General features: G+C 28.8%; 3 protein-coding genes across 4 annotated transcripts; all 3 read right to left on the bottom strand.

The window, feature by feature from the left end:
* Positions 1-7,315: 7,315 nt before the first annotated feature.
* On the bottom strand, positions 7,316-10,322 carry LOC150037609 (RING-H2 finger protein ATL43-like). 2 transcript variants are annotated; one of them, XM_090310747.1, is made up of 2 exons: positions 9,361-9,502; positions 7,316-9,025 (listed from the first exon to the last, which is right to left on the bottom strand). In XM_090310747.1, the coding sequence occupies exon 2, from the start codon at positions 9,021-9,023 to the stop codon at positions 7,827-7,829; it is 1,197 nt and encodes a 398-aa protein (XP_090166873.1). In that variant the 5' UTR covers positions 9,024-9,025; positions 9,361-9,502; the 3' UTR covers positions 7,316-7,826. The 2 variants fall into 2 exon arrangements, with proteins under 2 accessions (XP_090166873.1, XP_090166871.1); XM_090310745.1 differs by lacking the exon at positions 9,361-9,502 and adding an exon at positions 10,181-10,322 and having other exon boundaries at positions 7,358-9,025.
* Positions 9,236-11,252, bottom strand: LOC150037608 (ABC transporter I family member 17-like). Its single transcript, XM_090310748.1, has 4 exons — positions 11,118-11,252; positions 10,704-11,024; positions 10,181-10,368; positions 9,236-9,927 (listed from the first exon to the last, which is right to left on the bottom strand). Exons 1-4 carry the CDS (start codon positions 11,161-11,163, stop codon positions 9,673-9,675), a joined length of 810 nt encoding a protein of 269 aa, XP_090166874.1. The 5' UTR covers positions 11,164-11,252; the 3' UTR covers positions 9,236-9,672.
* A 3,236-nt stretch (positions 11,253-14,488) lies between these two features.
* On the bottom strand, positions 14,489-17,174 carry LOC120070849 (phospholipase A2-alpha). The gene is made up of 4 exons (XM_039022736.2): positions 16,944-17,174; positions 16,820-16,862; positions 16,587-16,712; positions 14,489-14,856 (listed from the first exon to the last, which is right to left on the bottom strand). Exons 1-4 carry the CDS (start codon positions 17,040-17,042, stop codon positions 14,681-14,683), a joined length of 444 nt encoding a protein of 147 aa, XP_038878664.1. The 5' UTR covers positions 17,043-17,174; the 3' UTR covers positions 14,489-14,680.
* Positions 17,175-20,495: the final 3,321 nt, after the last annotated feature.

Here is a 20,495-nt window from a genome sequence, read left to right as displayed (position 1 = left end):
ATTTAAGAGATAAAATGGAGAAATGTACTTTATTGATATTTTTAAATGGTCTTGAGTAAAAATAAATTATCCATATCGATATACACTTGACATTTTTTTTTTTTTTTTGGAAAAAAAGTTGGACAACCATTTTTCTTTATTTGATCTTTTAAATTAAAAAAAATAATCATTCAAAACAAACGAGACTAATATTTGTAACAAAGAATTTGAGGACAAAATAATAATCTTTGAAATATCTAATGACAAAAAGAAAAATGCAATATATAAAAAAAAGATGTGAAATGTAAAAAAAAGTAGAGGTAAAAAAAAGTAGGAAATAATGTGAAATAGGAATTATTGAGAGATATAATAGTAAAAGAGGAATGTAAAATTAAATAAAAAAGAAAAAAGAAAAAATATGTGAAAGGTAAGTAGAAGAGTATGGACAGGTGTGAATGTGAGAGCAAAATAATTTTTATTGAAAAAGTTTGGGACAAAGAGGAAAACTAAAATTTATTAGAATTTAAATTTCTACGATGAAATTTGAATATTGAATGAATATTATTTTATTTAATTTGAATAATAAACTCTTTACATAAATTTAGTAATAAAAAAATAGTTGCTAAAACTATAGGCATTTGTTTTAGGTTAATTTAAAATAAAATAAAGTGGACATGGTTAAAAAAGAGATATTTTCATTAAGTTAATTATTAATATATTTGACCTTAAATTTTAAAATATTGAAAGAGATAGAAATAGAAAAAAAAATGAATAAAACTAAAATACATATGATGTAATTGAAATAAAAATTATAAACTATAATTTATAAAGGAGTAGCACGATAAAATATTACCACATGGTTTGTTTCATTTTTTTTATTTTTTTGAATTGATTAATCTTTGGAAAGAAAGAAAAAAAAATGATAAAATGTTGAATTAGAGGATTTTGAAATAAAAGGTATCTTAAATAAATATTAATTTTTTTTAATTATTTAATCTTGTATTAACTAAATATGTATTTTTAGTATTACAAAATTAAATAATTTAGACAATTAATGTCTAAAATAAAATGGTACAAAATTTTACTTTTTTAAAAAAACTATTTACTATTATTTTATTTTATGCAAATATGGTCTCAGTTTCTAAAAGAGAATTATATGCTATTTAGAAGTAAATAGTAAATAATTATATATTCTTAAAAAAAAAAATAGAATGGTTTGAATTATATTAATGTATATTTTCAAATTAGTTATCCATAAATGGTTTTATGTTTCTAAAACAAACAAATAAATTTGGTTTATATACACCTATTTGAATTCAATACTAAAAATTAAAAAATTAAAAAAAAAAAACAAATCTTAATTTAAGTTCAATATCAACGTTTTTTTCTTTTGATCTTAACAAAAATTGTCTAGATACTCTATTAGAAAAAATAAAAATTAAGGTTTAAGGTTATCAAATAAAATTGTTTAGATATAAAATCTTATCGTCGAGATTTGATGTTGATAAAATGGAAAAAAAAAAAAAAAAACCATATTCAATTCTTCAAATTTGAATTCGATAATACTAAAAATAAAACATGATTTTATGTTGCACTTCAATCTTAAAAAAATATATCTAGTGATTAAAAAAAGTCACACAAAATAATACTAAAAAAACAGACAAAATGTGTATATCAAAATAAAACAATAAACCAAATTTGTAAAATTGTTGGTTGTATTTTAAATCAGATACATCATAATACTTGAGATGAAAAACACTACTCAAAAAAGAAAAAATGAAAAGAAGGAGAAAGAGAAAGAAATGGATTATACCTTATTTGATAATACATTTATCCCAATCAAATCTTGAAAAAAATCCATGATTAAAAACAAATGTATATCAAAATAAAATAATTTTTTAAAATAGATAGAATTATTTAGATATAAAATCTTGTTTTCAAAATTTGAACGATAAACAAATTCAACCAAACCTCCCCCAATTTGAATTCAATAATACTCAAAATAAAACCCTATGATTCTAAGTATTGATTGAAATCTCATATTCAACTAAATCTTTCCACATTTGAATTCAATAATACTAAAAATAAAAACCCTTTAATTCTACGTTGTTCACTAATAAAAAAAAAATCAAATGCATCGGGTGTTTAAATTTCAAACGCAAGCAAATGTTTATATCAAAATAAAAAAATACAAAACAATCGGTAAAATTATTGAATGTATTTCAAATTCATGCACATCATACCTAAAGAGATAAGGAACAATCTCCAAAAGAAGAAATGAGAAAAAAAAAAAAAAAAAAAAAGAGAGCAACAAAAAAGAAAAAGAAAATCCTTAGTCATTAAGAGAGACATCTAGAAGAATATCAAAAAAAAAAAAAAAAAAAAAATTATGGGGCATTCGCGAACAAATGTAGATCAATATAAAATAAATTTCTAAAATTGTTGATTGTAAAATTTTCAAAGAAAAACAAATCTACATATTATAATATGCTTAAAGAGATCGGTACTATAAAAATATAGATGACATATTTTCTTTTTTAATGCTACGTTTCTCTCCATGAAAGGTCGTAGAACTCCTTTAGAAGTATTGAAAAATGTATAAATGAGATACGAAAAATTGGTATAGAAAAAAAAAACATAGATGACATACCTTCTTCAATAATACGTTTCTCTATGTGAAAAATATTTTACCATAGAAATTGAAAAACGTATGGATGAGAGATGAAAATTCGATACAAGAAAAATATAAATGACATATTCGGTACAAGAAAAATATAAATGACATATCTTCTTCAACAATAAAAGGTGTTACCATTTTTTTTTAAGGATTGAAAAACGTATAGATGATATGTCTGTAAAATGTGGGTAGTTATTAGAAATCCTTAATAAAACATGCTAAACCCTTGTCGTCCGCTCCCTTTAAGCCTTGATAAACCGCCATCGAAGAAATCTTACTTTCCACGTCGTTCAACTTTATCATTAATAGCATGTTCGAGAGTGATTTCAAAAGAGTCAAAATAACCTAAAAAGTACTTTTAAATCATTCCAAATAAATTTAAGTGTATAAAAAATATGTTTAAATGTATATAACTAAACATAAAATTGATTTTGAGCAATTAAAAATGCGTTTAAAGTGATTTTAATAATTTCAAAATCATTCTCAAACATGTCATAAATATGCCTGGGATATTTCATTTTATCCTTTGTAGCTATAATATCAATTATTTAGACATTTTGTTACACATTTAATAAGGAAATTTTAAAGTTTAGAAAACTATTAAACACAAATTCAATTGAAATTTAGGCGAAACAAAGAATTAACCTAAATTTACAAGTCAAAACTTTTTAAATTAAAGATGCAATGAAATTTATGTTAAATATCAATTTAATAGATCCTCGTTGTACAAAACATTACAAATAATAGTTGATCTAGATATAGTTTAATTGGTTAAAATATATATAGTTTAGAGACTAATTATTACAAAATTGAAAGTACATGGACTAAATCATTACAAACTAAAGTTAATGGATTATAGTTTCTTCTATAAAAATTTAGGGACTAAAAATGATTTTTAATCAACAATATACTACAACAATCTTATAAAATTCTAGTCTCAAAACAATATACAAATAAAAGACGCAAAAACATAGCCAAAAGGTAGTAGAATTTCAATATACATATATCTAAGTTTTAAGTGTTGTTGTAATTATTTTTTTAATATATATATATATATATTATTTATTACATGCTAAAAAAACTAATATATTCTTTTTGTTATTATTAAAATGGCAAGATTTCATGTTCATTGCATGTCTATCTTTACTAGTATATATATATATATACACTTAAAAAATAACAAAAGTAAAAAAAAAAAAATTGAGAATGACAGAGTATTTTTTTAAAAAAAGAAACAAAAGTAAATATTCTAATATGGTGTAAAATTTTGATCGAAATCGTGTTAGGGGAAATTTCAATTGAATTTGTGACGGATTAATGATTTGATAGCTACTTTTCCACGATTTCTTGGAAATTGATGATTAGAATTTCCCAAATATTTTTATTTTAATTCATTTTTCTATTTATATTTTTTGTATTTTATATTTTTTAATTTTCCATTTTCACCTTCTTCACACCTCAATTTCAATCCTCTCTTCTATTCTCAAATTCATTCCAATTTTCTCCAAATCTCTCAAATTCTCTCAAACTTATTTCTTAAATTAGGAGTTTTAGCATCTAATTTACTTTAATTTTCACTATTTCAGTTAGAGTTTATTATCTTTTTCATATTACACATAAACATATTATAATAAATAATCTATAATTATTTTGCAGGCAAATATGTCATGCTTCCTTTAATTTTATAATTAAATTGTTATTTTATAATTATTTTTCATGTCTTTTTAAAGTTTTTTCTCTTAGAAAGGTCTAGTAGCACTAGCATCTCGTAAGGAATTGTTATAGCAAGCATGAATAGGAATGAGCAATGACTTGAGTGATCAAGTTTAGTCAGAATTTGCTCTAGAAGTTGCTCCCGCTCCAGATGGACTTCCTAGCATCAACATTTACACATACCATTACAATATACATCCATATATTGTGCTAATTTTTAGAAATAATCATTCAAAATGGTCAATTATAGTATGATTAAAGCATAATCAAAGTTTTCGAACTAATTATAATAATGTTCCATCCATTTTCATAAAGTTTTCTGAAATTTCCATAAACATTGATATTTCCATAAAAACCGAGATCTCAATATTTCCATCAACTAGTAGTGGCAGAGAAGTGGGGCTAAGACAGGGGTGGAGAACACAACTCTATATAAGATTAAAATTTTAGCCCATAAACTTCTAAATTAGAGTCACCTCCATTTGTATATCCAATGTTGGAGAACACAACTCTATACAAGATTAAAATTTTAGCCCATAAACTTCTCATTTAGAATCATCTCCATTTGTATATCTAATGTATAGCACCAAATATTAGGAAAAAAAAAAACACAAATATCATAACAAAACTATATATATATATATATATATATATATATATATATATATATATAAACTAACTAATATAGTGAGTTTAACATAAACTCACTTTGAGTTTTGTAGTCCCCTTTCTTGTTTGAAGGCAAGTTTCATAGTTTTAATAGGTGCATTAATATATATACTTTATCGGGGTGGGATAGAGAAGTGGGGCTAGGACAGGGGTGGAAAATGTAATTTCGTACCCGTTTCTGTTTAGTCAATGGAGAAAAAAAATCTCTCAATCCTCGTATATTAGAGGATTCCCCACGAGTTAAATGGACAACTCTAACTGTAACAAGTGTATTAAATTATATATATATATATTGAAATTGTAAGTAATAAAATTTGATTAATAAAAGAAAAATATAACTGCTTCAATGTAGTCTTGAACTCTGAACGCCAACCGCTGAAGCAAGCCCCACTTATAGGATTGGGGGAACACGTTTTAATATATATCCCATATATAACTATATTATTTTATATTTAATAAAACAAAATAAATATGTATAATGTAAAACGTCGTGATATGAGAGATGCATGTGTCCCTCAGTCCCTTCGTAGATTTGTCCCTGTCATCAACATCAACATTTTGAACTAGGTTAACTAAAGGATATTTCTCCTACTTAAATTTTGAAGCCATCAAAATCTTGAAATTTCGATGGATATTTTCGACCACGGACTTTCTAACTTATTATTTAAGGAATTTTATATTTAGATTTTTTTTTTCCCCTTTTTCGTCCTTTTTCTTGTGTCCTCCCTAATTCCCAATGAGATTTTAATTTTTTACCTATCTGGCTTTTCTCTCTGTTTTACTCAGCGTTGTGTTGTGCCACTCTCCATAGTCCATCGCTTCATGGTTGTTTCTATGTTTTCACTTCTTCATCTCATGGCCCTCACATGGACCTACCTTTAATGTTATATTAAAAACAACATGGAAAACTGCTCTTTTCCCCCACCATGTAAATTACAAATCAAAATTCTGCTTGAGAACTACTTTTTCCTTTTCTTGTTAGTATGAGAAATTGAACCTCGACCTTAAGAGAAGTTACGTATGTTTAATCTAGCAAAAATTGCCTCTAAAAGTTTAGAATTTAAAAAGTGTCAATATTGCCCGTAAATTTTCTTAACGTTGCAAAGCATCCCTTGTCACAGAAATGATCCTTGGATTTCCAATGAGGAAAGTTTTAAACCAAGTCGTGTGAATGATACGGTTGAAAATGAATATGTTTCCTTTTTACTCAATAAGGAGGCCTCCCCAAATGAAATGAAGACCAGGTTAGAAAATTCTTCCTTCTCTTGGCAACTTTATTCACACAATTTTTTTTTTTCTGTCATATCCTTAAAGAGAACATAACAAATCTATCCATGCATTGACAACTTTGACATCCTCTAAAGTTGTTCTTTGATATGGAAAGATAATTTTCTAAATAATATTCTTTTTATAATTAGAAATTTTAGAGTGTAGTTGGTTACATTGTTTGTTGCCTTGAAATATATATATAGTTTAACCAAAATTCTAACGTGCAAATGAAACCATCTCTTTTTTATTTTTCCTTTTGACACGTTTTCTGTTTGCTAATTATACCCTTACACCAACTTCTAAGCATTACATTAGTTCAGGTCCTAAACTTCAAAGGTTTCACAGAGAGAATTCTCATCATTGACTCGCTACACGGCTAAACCATAAAAATTTCTAAATAAATCACCAAAAAAGAAGAAGAAAAAAAAAAACTGTCATTTGTTTTGATAATACCTTTAATAAAATATGCAATATTACCTTTATTTAACCTTTCTTAAAAATTTCAAAACCATCCTAAAAATCTTTTAGCATATTAAAAACTGAAAATGGAAGTGAACATTCAATTCAAATTTCTATTACCACCCCACTATTTTAGATTCAGATTTTCAAGTTAGTTTCAGAACATTCACCAAACATTAAAATTCCCTTTTTTTTTCCTTTTCAAAATGAATTATGTTATCATTATTTTTTATAATGATTTACATATTTCTCTTACATATAATCATTGAATTCTTAACAAAAAATAAATAAATAAAAACAAGTTTTTAAAAGTTTTTTTTAATTATCAAAATCTGGCTTAAATTTTAAAACAATTAATAAAAAAAAAGATAACAAAATAAGAAATTTGAAGGCAGAATTAATATTTATAGACTTAATTTTCAAAAATAAAAACAAATAACTATCAAACAATAGTTATAAAAAAAGACCTAAATAAAATATTGTTTCAAAAGTTACATTTTTTTTTTTTTTGGAATTTAGGCTGGAAAATATTATAAATAAAAAAGTTAGTTAAAAGAAAAAGTAGATGAATGAATTAAAAGAGAAAAGCAATCGCATGAGAGAGAGCACATCATAGAGCAAAAGCTGGAGAGTTAGGACAAGATGTTATGTAACCAAAAAGAAAGCTTAGGTTCGTTATTCCTTCCCCTTCCTACACTATTTTCCCTACAAAAATATTTTCTACTTTTTAACATATATAATCAAAATTCCCTTTCTTCTCATCCTGATCCCAATTAATTTCCCTTTGCTCTCCATTTCCCTTTCAAGATCCACTTTCTCCTCCCCCCCTCCACCGTTCTCCCTTTTGTTCCATCCCCTCTCCTCCGCCGCAGCCGCAGCCGCCACCGCCCTTCACCTGTAATTTTCACCCCTCAATCACCATTACAGTGGTTGGTTGGTTCAGAAAATTTTAATGCCTCTCTGTTTTTTTCTTTTTGGTTGCTCTGTTCTAGAAGAAGCTGGTGGGAGCTCTGGGTTGGGTCCGTTCATCCGTGATTTCTGAATCTGACACCGTTATTTATTACACATCTGCCATCATCATCATCCCGGCCCCTTTTCCGGCATGCTTCCCCATCATCCCCATCCGTCGCTGTCTCTTTAATTCCGGTGGTAATGAAGCTACCGAAAATCTACGGCTGTCAGATATTATCATTTCTGACCGTAGATACAACAGATCCGAAGCTTGTACATCGCTCCATGTCTGTTGCCCCTGTACCATCACCGGCACCCTCGGCGACACTATGATCCTGTGCTCCAATCTATTCTGATTCTGATTTTGATTTGTTTTCTCCTCCGGCAATAGTAGCCCGTCCTTCCGGTGCCGATCGAAGCATCCGACAGCTACCGTTTCGGTTCTCTTGCTGTCGAGTGACCGTCTCAACAATGCTGGATCACGGTAACTGGACTCCCCTGTTCTCTTCTCGCCGACTGACGAGTGTCTGCCGGAGACTCTACCGGATCCAGCCTTGCTGCTTCTTCTCCCCTGTTCTAAGTTCAACACTACATCCTTGGAATTCGATTCCCGCGGCGGCAGAGGTGGTGGGTTGTGGAGAAATATATTGACGTCTTCGACTAATAAGACGTCCTCTGGGTCGACTCTGTAGCGACAGAGAGGGCAAGTTGAGTGAGCGTCGAGCCAAGTATCGACGCATTCGACATGGAAGGCGTGTTTGCATTTCGGGAGAAGTCTCAGAACCTCCGCCGGCTCGAATCTGTTCAGACAAACGGCGCATTCCAAGCCTTCCTTCTGTCCACTCAACGATCCAAATCGGAAAATCGGCAACGATTCGATCACGGCCTGGTCGATGCCGGAGTTTTTCCTGGTAGAGAAGCTCGGAACACCCATCATCGTATTGGGACGCATCGAGTAACCGATCACCACCGCATTCCCACGCTTGCAGTGCTTGGCATATAAAAGGAGAAGGAAGGTGATGGAGAAAGTGGTGGTCAGAACACCCACCACCACCGCCATGCTCGGCCGGAATGGAGAATAGACCGGCTTCTCCTCGGGAGGAGGAGCAGAGGGAAAGGACGGCGGTGGCGGCGGAGAAGGAGAAGCAACAAAAAGAGTTTCCTTTAAGGACTTGAAGCGATACAGAAAAGGGTGGGGTAGGATAAGGTTTAGAGGTGGGCCGCCGGCGGTGGCAGCTGCCGGAGAGACGGCAGTGAAGAGGAAAATCAGAGAGAAGAGGGAGAAGGAATTGGGAAGGGCGCCCATGTCTGAATCAAACAGAGGAATGAGTTAGAAGGAGAATGGGGTGAGGGAGCAAATAGGAATTTTAAATTTTAATTATTGTCTTTTGTTTTATGTTTAGACTACAAAAAAAAAAATTATTATTATTATTATTTCTTCTTCAGGAGCAAGAAAGATTCGGATTTCGGCATGGATGTAATTTGGAGAGATCATGCAAAAACAAAACAAGCCAAACAAACACAAAAGCTGTTTACTTTATAACATTATAATTTTCTTTTTTAATTTAAAAATAAAAATAATAAAATACTGTAGAAGGGAGGATAGTGACGTGGCAGAAGGGAATGTGGGTCCAGGAGGTAACCTAGCACGTGACTGATGTTGGGGTCCTGCGTGCAACAGAGCAGACCATTGGATCGGTCCCCGCCCCTGTTGGTTCAGTTTGCCAAAGCCAAACAATTTTCACTATAACACTCCTCCTCCCCACTTTTCTTTTTCCCGATGATAAATCTCGACTTCCCAATTGAGGATTGGATCGGCTCGGAGCGAACCAATATCGTGCATCTAACAGTTATGAGAATGTACATGCTTGCGCTAATGGAAAAACCGTTTATTTTTCGACTTCTAAGAGTCTACAAACACAGTAGGACACGACAAGAACAATGCAGGGTTGTTTTCAAGAGCTGAGTTCAAGAAACTTGAGGGCCATCGGGTGCTTGGCTTCCGAGAGTTTGTTCGGCGGTAGGATTTCAACAATCTCGCCATTTACGAGCAGGCAGACTATGTCTGCAATTCTTTGGATTTGTTTGATGCTATGTGAAACCATTACGATTGTTAATCCCCATTTTGTCTTCAGCTTCATCAACACGTCCTCGATGTTCTCAGTCGAGATAGGATCCAATGCGCTTGTTGGTTCATCTAGCAACAACACCTTCAGCAGACCAGAGATCCCTTCATCAACAATACTAACACAAACACACAAGTTGATCCAAAACGACTGGATCCATTGATATCACTACATTCCTAAACAATCAAACAAACACAACTACCACTCCAACCGCATATTCGATTACCCGAATTTCATGTCTAATTAGCTCTAATTCATTCATATTTTCCTCAAAATCACTTGCAAAATCAAAGAGAATGTATGTTGTAGTGTGACTCAATGAATGCAAGTAAAATACCTCAGGTGCATTTGCTAAGGTTCGAGCAAGTGCGACTCGTTGAGCTTGCCCGACGGATAGTTCAGAACCAATCTTGCTAAAGAACGACGAGTCGAGATCTGCTAAACTGAGTAACTTATGAACTTCATCATCACTCAGCATCTTTCCCATTAACTGTGGTCCATATCTTATATTATCAGCAACAGTACCTGAAGAAGAATATATGGAAGGATTGTTTTGAAAAATGACCAACCAAGAATTTTAATTGCAACAGCCACAGTTTTGTTCTTGAATCTTGCCAGTATCAATCTCAAAACATAACGTCTTTGAAGGATTTAAGAAATAATTCATCACTGCTCTTCAAAATCAAAAGTTATGATGAAGTTTAATGCTATGTTTTTCTTCAAGATTAATTAAACTTTTAGTCTAAAGTCAACTTCTCATAACTATCATCAAAACGTTTCAATTTTCCAGGAATTTCCCAAATTTTCCGATCGAACAAAACGAAACCCTAGGCGCCAAGAAACAAGAGAAAACGGCGCACCTTCAAAGAGAACAGGAATTTGGAAGAGCATCCCGACTTTCCTGCGAAGACTAAGAACGTCGAGATTGACGATATCGTGGCCGTCCAAAAACACAGTGTCCGCTGGCGGCTCCCACAGCCGATTAAGAGCCCTAAGCGTCGTGGATTTGCCACCGCCGCTCGGACCTATAATTCCGACGATCTTCCCCTTAGGTATATCCACACTGATTCCTCTAAGAATCGAATTCGTCAAATTACGTATCCGAATCTTCACATGGCCGTCCACTCCTCCGTTTTCAATTTCCTCGTTCACCACCAGGAGATGCTCTCGAAGCTGATCGCCTACAAATCGACACCAAATTTCCAATCACTGGTAAGATTTAAATTAACGAAAAACGCAATAAACCAAAGTAAATCGAAAGCTGAAGAACTTACGGATACCGTCGGAGGTATCGGCCGGAGTAAGAGTATCTGGAATCATTCTGTTCGCCGGAAAGGGGGGAATTGAGTGAGACAGAAGAGGGAAAGGGTGGGATGAAAGTTGGAAGAGCTTGGCGGTGGTAGAATAATGGAGTCGAATCAGAAGAAGATGGAACTGAATAAAGCCGCTACCAGATGAAAATTGAAATGAAAACGATGGATAGAATCCTTTGTTCTTTACAATTCAGAGTGGTTTATAACAATGATTTGTGTTTTGTTTTGTGATTGTCTTTTGGAATAATGTCAAATTCTTTTGGAGAATTTCGATTGAAAAAAACAAAAGAAGAAAAAGTTTCATGGAGAAATAAGCACATGAAGAAGACGAAGAAGAGCAAGTTGTTGCTGTGCTGGAGAAGAATATTTGATAATGATGGCCACTAGAGACTTTAATTTATTTATTTTTAATTGATTAAAGTATAATTGTTTTTAGTCCATTTGTTTCATTTTGTCCCTTGGCGAATGAGGATCGCTTCTCGCATTCACCCTTCTATTTTTGTTGTTATTGTTATCATGAAATGAGATTCATAATTCTCATATTGTTGCAGTAATAGTTTCTATAATGATAATAGTAATAGATCCCACGTAAATGTAATTTTCAAACATCATCCCATTGAAATATCCACCGTTCTTTTATTAAATTGCATCTATTTATTATAGATTTGGAAGTAGGTCACACGATTCATTATTATTATGAAACACAACTAAATAATAATAAACATAATCAATTGGGCCCATTTTTCATATTATCGTATCATGAAATACGTTATCAAACATGATCTTAATTTAAAATATATTGAGATATACCACAAAAAATTTCTTCGTCCTTTTTGGAAAAATGAATTAAATAATTCTTCACTTCTTGTAATGTGTTTTGTAGTTTTGTTTAATTAAAATAAATAAATAAAATAATTCTTTCAAGATTTTTTTTTAAAAAAAAAATTAAACAGTTGCTTTTCCATTATGAATCCTTGTAGGTTAATTTCTTAGTAATCTTTTCAAATGGTTAATTAATCATGAAGAACTCTTGAAACTATTAAATTTAATTTAATTTAAAATAGCTTAAAATATCATATTATTCCTACAATATCATTATTCATATTTAAGATGATTCAAACATATACATATTTTTGTATGTTTATATATATATATATATATATATTAAAAACATAGTTATGAAAACAAACGAGAAATGGAGATGAAAAATGCATTCATCATTTCTTGCAGATAATTTTCTTCCCTTATTCCCAATCTACACGAGGATTTTTCCACCGTGCGGGAAAATGAATATCTCTATGTCAATGCGTACATAATTCAATAATTACAAAATTTTGATAGTATGAGACTTTGAGACTCTAACATGTGACATTTTAGTCGAGAAAGTATGTTTTATGTCAATTGAGTTGTATTCAAGTTGATATTAGTTATCACATTTGATTAATAATCACAATGAACAATTGGTAAGGAATATCAATACGAACATAGTTCAACTGACAAACTCGTATTGTGACTTCGATCGGAGATTAGATTCTCTGTTCCCAAATAATAATAATAATAAAAAACCCTTTGTTGATAAATCGTCTTTTCACCTTAATAGAATATTGATTGTCAATATCTAGATAAAGTACTAAATAGTAAAATCAGTACATGGTGTAGGTTATAACTTTGTTGCACATGTATGCGTTCTAGATACACAAATCTAGTATAAAAATTTTGATGTAAATTTTATAAAATAAGACCAAATATTTAAAAACAATTATGCCCTTTTTTTTTTATAACCGTTTCATTTTTTGTTTTGAGTTTTTTAAAGTTAATATATTTTCTCTCAAACCCTTATAATGATTTGCATCTTTATCAAGACAACAGTTGGATTCTTAACTTAAATTTTAAAAATAAAAACAACTTTTTAAAAGTAATTTAGTTTAGTTTTCAATTTTGGGTTGGTTTTTAAACCATTAGCAAAATGTAGATAACAAAGACACCGTTTGGTAACAATTTTATTTTTTATTTTTTTATTTTTTTTTTAAATTAAGCTTATTTCATCCACTTTCTTTACAAGGATTTGCATCTTTTTAAGTACAATAATTGAATTATTAGTCAAACTTCAAAAACAAAAACAATTTTTTTGAAAGGTATTCTTTTTAAGTTCTCAAAATTTGGTTTGGTTTGTTAAACAATTGGTGAAAAGTACATAATAAATGAAGATTTTTTGAGGTAAAATTAGTATAATTTTAAAAAACAAAATGGTTACCAAAATGGCCTAAGATAATGATTTTTTAGGTGAAATTAATGTCTATAGGCTTAATTTTAAAAAAAACAAAAATAAAAAATCAAATGGTTACCAAAAGGACCTAAAAATTATGAATTAAATATCTATTGACTTTTTCATTATATTATAAAAGAATTATGTAACTTTAAAAATAAAATAACAAAATCTCACCAATGTGAATGTAATATAAATAATAACCATTTTAACGTGTTTATCAAAATTTTTTAAATATCTATCAATATTGATATTTTATCGATATTTTTATCCATATTCTCTATTAAGTTGAGAAGTGAAACCTTTTAGATACTATAAATCACTCTTGCCATAGGTAAAATTACTTTCATTTTAAAATTTAGATGTTGGGCAAAGGGTCACAAGCTATTTTTGTTCAAATGTAAATAGACAAATGGTTCTCAAAATGGTTTTTTGCAATAAATTTGAAATTTTTTACTTTATTTCACTCTATTTTCACATTAAATTTTCAGAAAAAAGATCATTTTTTCTCCTCTACAAAATTTGCCATCCACCACTTTATTCTTCTCTCCCTCTAACTCTTTTTTCCTCTTATTTAAAGATTTCTCTTGCTTCACTCTAACTCTTATTTCTTACTTTTTTTTCTTCTCCCTACAAATAACTTGTCTCACTTTTTAAAGATGTAATTCTTTTTTTTAGTAGTAAATTCCAAAATTACTATGAAAAATAAACATTGATCATGGTAGCCATCATGATTTGGTTTAGTAGTAAATAAGAGAATCCCTGAAATCTAAGAGACCATAGATTCAACTCATGGTGACCACCTACTTAGGATTTAATATCCTACGAATTTCCTTGATACCCAAATATTGTAGGATCAGACGGGTTGCCCCACGAGATTAGTTGAAGTATCCATAAGTTGACCCAAACACTCATTAATAAAAAAAAAAACATTAATCATTTAATCACACTAAAATCAATTATAAATTTGATAAACCAAACATTAATGTATAAATAAATATATTTTATAATAGAAATTATATTTAAATCACTCCCAAACATATCATAACATAATCAATAAAAAAGATTAAAAAAAAATCATATATATTTTGTTGGCATTGTCTAAGAGAATAGGGAGGAAATTAAAAGAAAGTGAGAGCATTGGGTGTAAATGTTCCATGCCAAACAACAAGGGAAAATGAAGAGATAATCAAAGTTAGATAAATAGAAATAAAAAGGAAAATAAAAAAGAGAAATTAAAAGGGTATTTGTAATAAAGCTAGGGCTTGTGAAAAACTCTGCCTGCAATAAGGGCTGCTTCCATAACAAAGGATATGACATCAATGACTTCATCAACTTCACATTTGTTTCCTTTGAAAGGAGCTGACTTTGATCTCTTGAAGTTCTCCATGCAATTTATGAAGCTTTGGCTACACTCTTGGCTTAGATAGTCATCTGAATAAACAAACACATGTACACCAAAGTCCTCAGCATTGATGTTTATATATATATATTATGTATTTAATTTAGCCCATATGAAGTATTTATGTGGAAATCTGCCTCGTCCGAGTCCCGTTGCCAACCCTACTAAAAGTTAAAATTGAATATTACAAATGTAGCCTTCAACTTAAGTTTTACCATATTCGTGATCTCAAAAATATTTATATCTTTAAAATATATTAATGTATGAAAAAGTTGAGATGAATATTTCGAAAATATTTAATTTAATCTTTCAACTTATAATATTCATCTGATACAAACCAAATAAAGGTAAAATATGATTGATTTTTTAGAAAAAAGAATATTGAATAAAATAAACATTTTAAGAGTTTAAACTAAAATTAAAAGAAAAAAATGGAAAAATAGAATAAAATTTCTTTTGAAAGGTTCAAAATCCAAAATTGAGGTTGGTTGTAATTCCTCTCATTTCAAGGAGAACAATTTCCAATTTTAATTGGGTCTCCCACATAATTCTATTGCACATTAAACAATATTGAAAAATGAAAATTATAGCCTGTAATTATCTGTTTTCATTTAATAAATAAACTCCGTTTATTTAAATATAAAGGAAGCTATATATGTCCCTTTATAGCCACCTCACATGTGAGGCTTTTTGGTTCACTCAAAACAGAGAGACAATTTAGCCTTCTCATCAAACAGCCTAACTTCAAAATTATTCATCGGACAACACATCAATTATTAAGTCTAAACCAAAAGTTTTAAAATAATTGTAATAAGTAGCATTCTTAGAGTCAGTAATTAAATTGGTAATTAAGTGTATAATAAAATTTTTAAAAAATTATAAATATAACTAAATTTATCTATAATAGACTTTATCTCTCACTAATAGATTTTGAAAATTAATCTAAATTTTGCTATATCTATAAATTTTTTATGTTGTACTGTATCTACTAATATTTGAGATATGATGGTTATAATTGCAACTATCCAAAAAAAAAAAAAAAAAACTATAGCTTAGATAAAATTATAAATTAATTTCCTAACTTCAATAATCAAATGATCTCCCTCCTCAATCAAATTCTAGAAATTTACAACATTCCTTAAATCTTTGAGCACATACTTCTACAAAATCTCTATTTCTAGTTAACAAAACACTTTGAATGTGACATATCTATTATCTATTTAACTCTATCATATCACACTAATTACACCAAAATTTGTTCAACAAACATGTCACATCCAAATTATACCAACAACATTCTCCAATATACAACATGGTACATAAAATGGTTAAAAAAAAAGGCACAATGTAATTGGGGTGGGGGATAATTTTTACTCTAAGTTTATATAATCGTATCAATTTCAACTATGAACTTTAAGTTTCATCATATTAAATTGTAAACTTAAATAATTGTTACGATTTTAACCAAAAAAAACGTGTAAATTTTTTTTTTTTTTGTAAACTTACTAATTATAAATAAAATAAAAATTTAAGCAATTCACAAATTAACCATTGAAAATTAGCACTCTTCTCATACATTTAACAATATAAAATGGGCAGTGATATTAGTCTTAATTAGTGAAGAAACTTACTAGACAAACTACGATTGAAAAATAAGAAGAGGACTTAAAAAGCCAAAATGAATATAACTAAGTAAGTATGAGATCAGTTGTTGGAGCCCTACTCTGAAAGAAAAAAGATAGAAATAGAAAGGTGTACTAACCATTCTTGGCAACAACACAAGCATCATGCTTCATACAACAAGCATCCAAGCCATCACAAGGGCGTTCACCAGGGCACCCACTGTACAACAGCCCACAATATTTCCCATATCTCAAAAGTGGAGGCACTGAAACACACACAGATTAAATACAAACTCAAACAAAACCACAGGGAAGAATCAAAGTTTATTAAGTGCGTCATTAAAAAGTCATTCCAAAGAGACCCTAAAACAACCTGAGCAGAACTCCGATTCGCATTTTCTACTGCAATCTTTACTCTACAAATGAAGAAACCAATTAAGAAAAGATCAGAATAAAGAAATGAAAGAGAAGAAGAAGAGAGTGGGAATTAGAAGAACCATAGTTATGGAGGCATCGAGAGCTTGGACGCCAATGTTGAGGGCACGAGAAGGAAGAAAAGCAATGAAGAGAAGAAGAAGAAGAAGAAATTGAGGCATTTTTTTTTTTTTTGGTGGGTAGCTCTCGTTTTTCTTGGAAAGGCTATGAATTTTGGTTGAAAAGAATTAGTGGGGGGGTTTTGGGTAAAAGAAAAGTGCTTGTGATTTATAAAAAAGAAAAAGAAAAAAAGAAGGTTGTGTTTGTTTTGTAGTGGCTCGTGATATGGTTTTTTTGGAAACGTTTGGCAATTTGATTGAAGGAGAGATGAGGCCTAAGGGTAAAAGCTCATCCTCGCATTCGTGGCTCTTGCTCTCCCCTCGTGAACAATTTTTTCAATTTCAATTTTCAATATAATAATAATTTTATCCCCAATTGTTTCAATTTGATCACCGATTTTACATCTTTAACTTCATTTTTTCATTAAACACTCATTTTCAATTATTGATGTCAACTTCTGTTAATTAATTAAAAATAATTATGAAGTTAAATTTTAAATTTAATTTTAAAAGTAATAAAAATAGTGAGACTTAATTACTTATAATTTTTTTAACGATTTTTAATTTATTAACATAAGTTAACTCTAAAAATAAAAAATGAGTATTTAATGAAAAATCGAAGTTAAGAGTGTAAATCTTGAAATATAAGGATCGAATTGAAACCTGTGGACTAAATTGAAACTAAACTCAAAAGTTAAGGACTAAATTTATAACATTTTGAAACTTAGGGACTAAAAATAACAAGACCCAAAATCTATGGACCAAAAATGTACTTTTTCCTAAAAAAATGTTTCCAAGTTTTAGAATATTACACTTTTACCTTTAAATTTTGAGGTAAAATGCAAATTTAGTTCCTATTATTTGGAAAAAGCTAGAATTTTTATCTATATGGTTTATAATTAGATTTTAGTCACTATGGTCAGACAAAATCTTCATAAATAGTCTCAAAACTATTTATAAAGATTTTATCAGGACTCTTAATGAAATTTTATCAAACGATAGAGGTAGAATTCTAAATTTCTCTAAATCATATGGACCAATTTGTAATTTAATCTAATATTTATTTGATCTTCATGTTTTAAAATGTTACAATTTTACACTTGAGTTTTGAGTTTCCTTTCAATTTGATTCTTAGGGCTTCAAGATTATTTACACTTTTTACCTTGATTTTCATTAATGGTTGACTTTTAATCCCTCTTAATACTATTAATTAATTATGTTTAAATTAGTTTTCATTAATTTTCATCGCTATTAAAATTAATTAAAAAATTTCACATTATGATTATTTTAATTAGTTTAAATTGAGGATTGACATGGAATACTAAAAAGAGCATTAATGAGTAGGAACTCAATCATAAAACATAAAATATTAAAACTTGAGGACCAAATGATAATTGATAAATAAATAAAAACTTAAGTATGTAAAAATGTAACATTTTAAAGCATAGACCAAATGAAAAAAACTCAAAATTTAAGATAACACTATAACATTTTAAAACTAAGGTACTAAATGAAAAAACTAGATTCAAAACCTAAAGATCAAAATAATATTTATTTTTATAAATTATAATTTAAGTCATGAACTTTCAAATTTATGTTCAATGATTCATAACCTTTTAAGAGTATTTAATAAGTCGTTGAATTTCTAATTTGTGTCCCTTAATTTTAGAAAGGTATAAAAAGCAAAGTTTTGATAAAATATCTACATAAATACACAATATTTTTTAAAAAAATATTTAAAAACAAAAAGAAAAACAAAAAATAAACAAATATAATTTGATAGATAAAAATTTTAATTGTAACAACAACATCCAAATTAGAGTGATCAAATTAGTTTTTTTTTTTTTTTAAGAATTAAAAATAACACGCTATTGATGTCTTGTCATGGGATGTTTTATTACATTGTCAACATATGATTTATTTTGAAACTTATAAGACAAATTTCAATGAGAAAAAAAATCTCTCTCCCTCCCTAACGACAAGGGAAGATCCAAAAGAATCTTTTGTGAAGAAAATAAGGCCGAAAGTTAAAAAGAAAATTATTTGTTTATTGTAAACACATGCAACTTGTTCACAAATCTTATTTGGTCCAGGTTTATTTAATTTCTTTTCTTTTAAGTTAATAATACACTATTAATCGGTCTATTTTCTTAATTTAATAATATATATTTTGTCTCTTATTTAGTAATTATAAGGCTACTGAATTGATCGTCTCAAAAGAAAAAGGAAAGTTTACTAAATTGATATTTTTTTTGAAAGGTTACTCATTGACTTAAAGGTTGTTGGAGATAAACTATATGGTGACCCATTATTTATTATTGATTTAATTAATAATTTAAATAGTTATTAACTACTTATAATCAGATATATATATATATATATATATATATATATTTAATTAGGTTAAACATATACCAAATATATATATATATATATTCAACTTGTATGTTAATTTCAACAATGTCGTTTTTAATTTTTTGAAGTCTCATTTTTACTTTCAAACTTTAAATTTGTTCTAAAACATTCTGTCAATTTTTTTTTTTTTTAAAATAAAAATGGAAAAGTGACATGAAATGACTTGTAAAATAGTAGTACGTGTAGTGAATTAAATTTAAAAATGTTCAATTATGCCCTTGTCGTTTTAAAAGTTTATTATTTTAACACTTTGAAATATTGTAATTCCAAAACAATTATTTCATTAACTTCACCATTAAAATAAATTAAAAATATAATGAAACAATTTGTTGAAAAATAAAAATTCTAGACTAAAGGTTTAAATATCACATAATTCAAAATGATTTACATTAGAGGAGGAAATATACACCACAAGAAAGTTGACCATTTTTGAAAGTCATAATCTTCAAAAAAATTCAATAGATCTTCGATACATTTTTTTTCAAAGGTTATCTCAACATTTGAAAAGTGTCAAAATAGATCCTGTTGAAAAAGCTTTTCCAAATGTTTATTAACCTTTGGAAAATATTATTTTTTAAAGGTTGATTAACTTTCGAAAATTATTATTTTTCAAAGGTCATATATCTTCGATAATTGTCAAATTATTTATCGATAATTATCTATTATCAAATGGCCTTTTTCGAAGGTTTTCATTGTTTTGAAGGCTTATTATGTTATTTTTAAAAATTTTAAAACCTTCATAAAAACGTATTTATCAACAATTGTATATCCTTCAAAAGTTCTCTTACAAAACCTTTTAACACATTTATTGACAAATCTCGGAAGGTTGTTTTGACTAATTCATTACCTATAGTACTTTGAATTACAAAGTATAAGAATAAAGTAGAAAAAATAGACAATGACATTGATAAAAGTAAACTTATATGACATACAAGTACAACAAAAGACTATCGAAATTCTATAACATCAAATTATAGTTGATCAACTAGAAACAATTTCTTTACGCATCTCTACCATCATTTTTTTAAATCTATCTTCAAAACGATTTTTCAATTCGCTTATTTGATGCCTACATGCTTCCACCTCAACCTCTCTTTGTTG

Source organism: Benincasa hispida, chromosome 2, assembly GCF_027475165.1.
Source record: "Benincasa hispida cultivar pf3 chromosome 2, pf3_genome.v1.1, whole genome shotgun sequence".
NCBI lineage: Eukaryota > Viridiplantae > Streptophyta > Magnoliopsida > Cucurbitales > Cucurbitaceae > Benincasa > Benincasa hispida.
The sequence above is the reverse complement of the archived record's forward strand: the minus strand, read 5'-3'. Positions and strand labels throughout refer to the sequence as shown.

Bases quoted from the DNA above. Each gene is read 5' to 3' on its own strand.
- LOC150037608 (XM_090310748.1), bottom strand. From the start codon at position 11,163: ATGATTCCAGATACTCTTACTCCGGCCGATACCTCCGACGGTATCC. The intron at 11,025-11,117 runs GTAAGTTCTTCA...GTCGATTTGTAG, and splicing joins CGATACCTCCGACGGTATCC to GCGATCAGCTTCGAGAGCAT. The intron at 9,928-10,180 runs GTATTTTACTTG...GGTCTGCTGAAG, and splicing joins CCTTAGCAAATGCACCTGAG to GTGTTGTTGCTAGATGAACC.
- LOC150037609 (XM_090310745.1), bottom strand. From the start codon at position 9,023: ATGGGCGCCCTTCCCAATTCCTTCTCCCTCTTCTCTCTGATTTTCCTC.
- LOC120070849 (XM_039022736.2), bottom strand. From the start codon at position 17,042: ATGCCTCAATTTCTTCTTCTTCTTCTTCTCTTCATTGCTTTTCTTCCT. The intron at 16,713-16,819 runs GTTGTTTTAGGG...TGTGTGTTTCAG, and splicing joins CGAATCGGAGTTCTGCTCAG to TGCCTCCACTTTTGAGATAT. The intron at 14,857-16,586 runs GTTAGTACACCT...TTGTTTATTCAG, and splicing joins TTGTGTTGTTGCCAAGAATG to ATGACTATCTAAGCCAAGAG.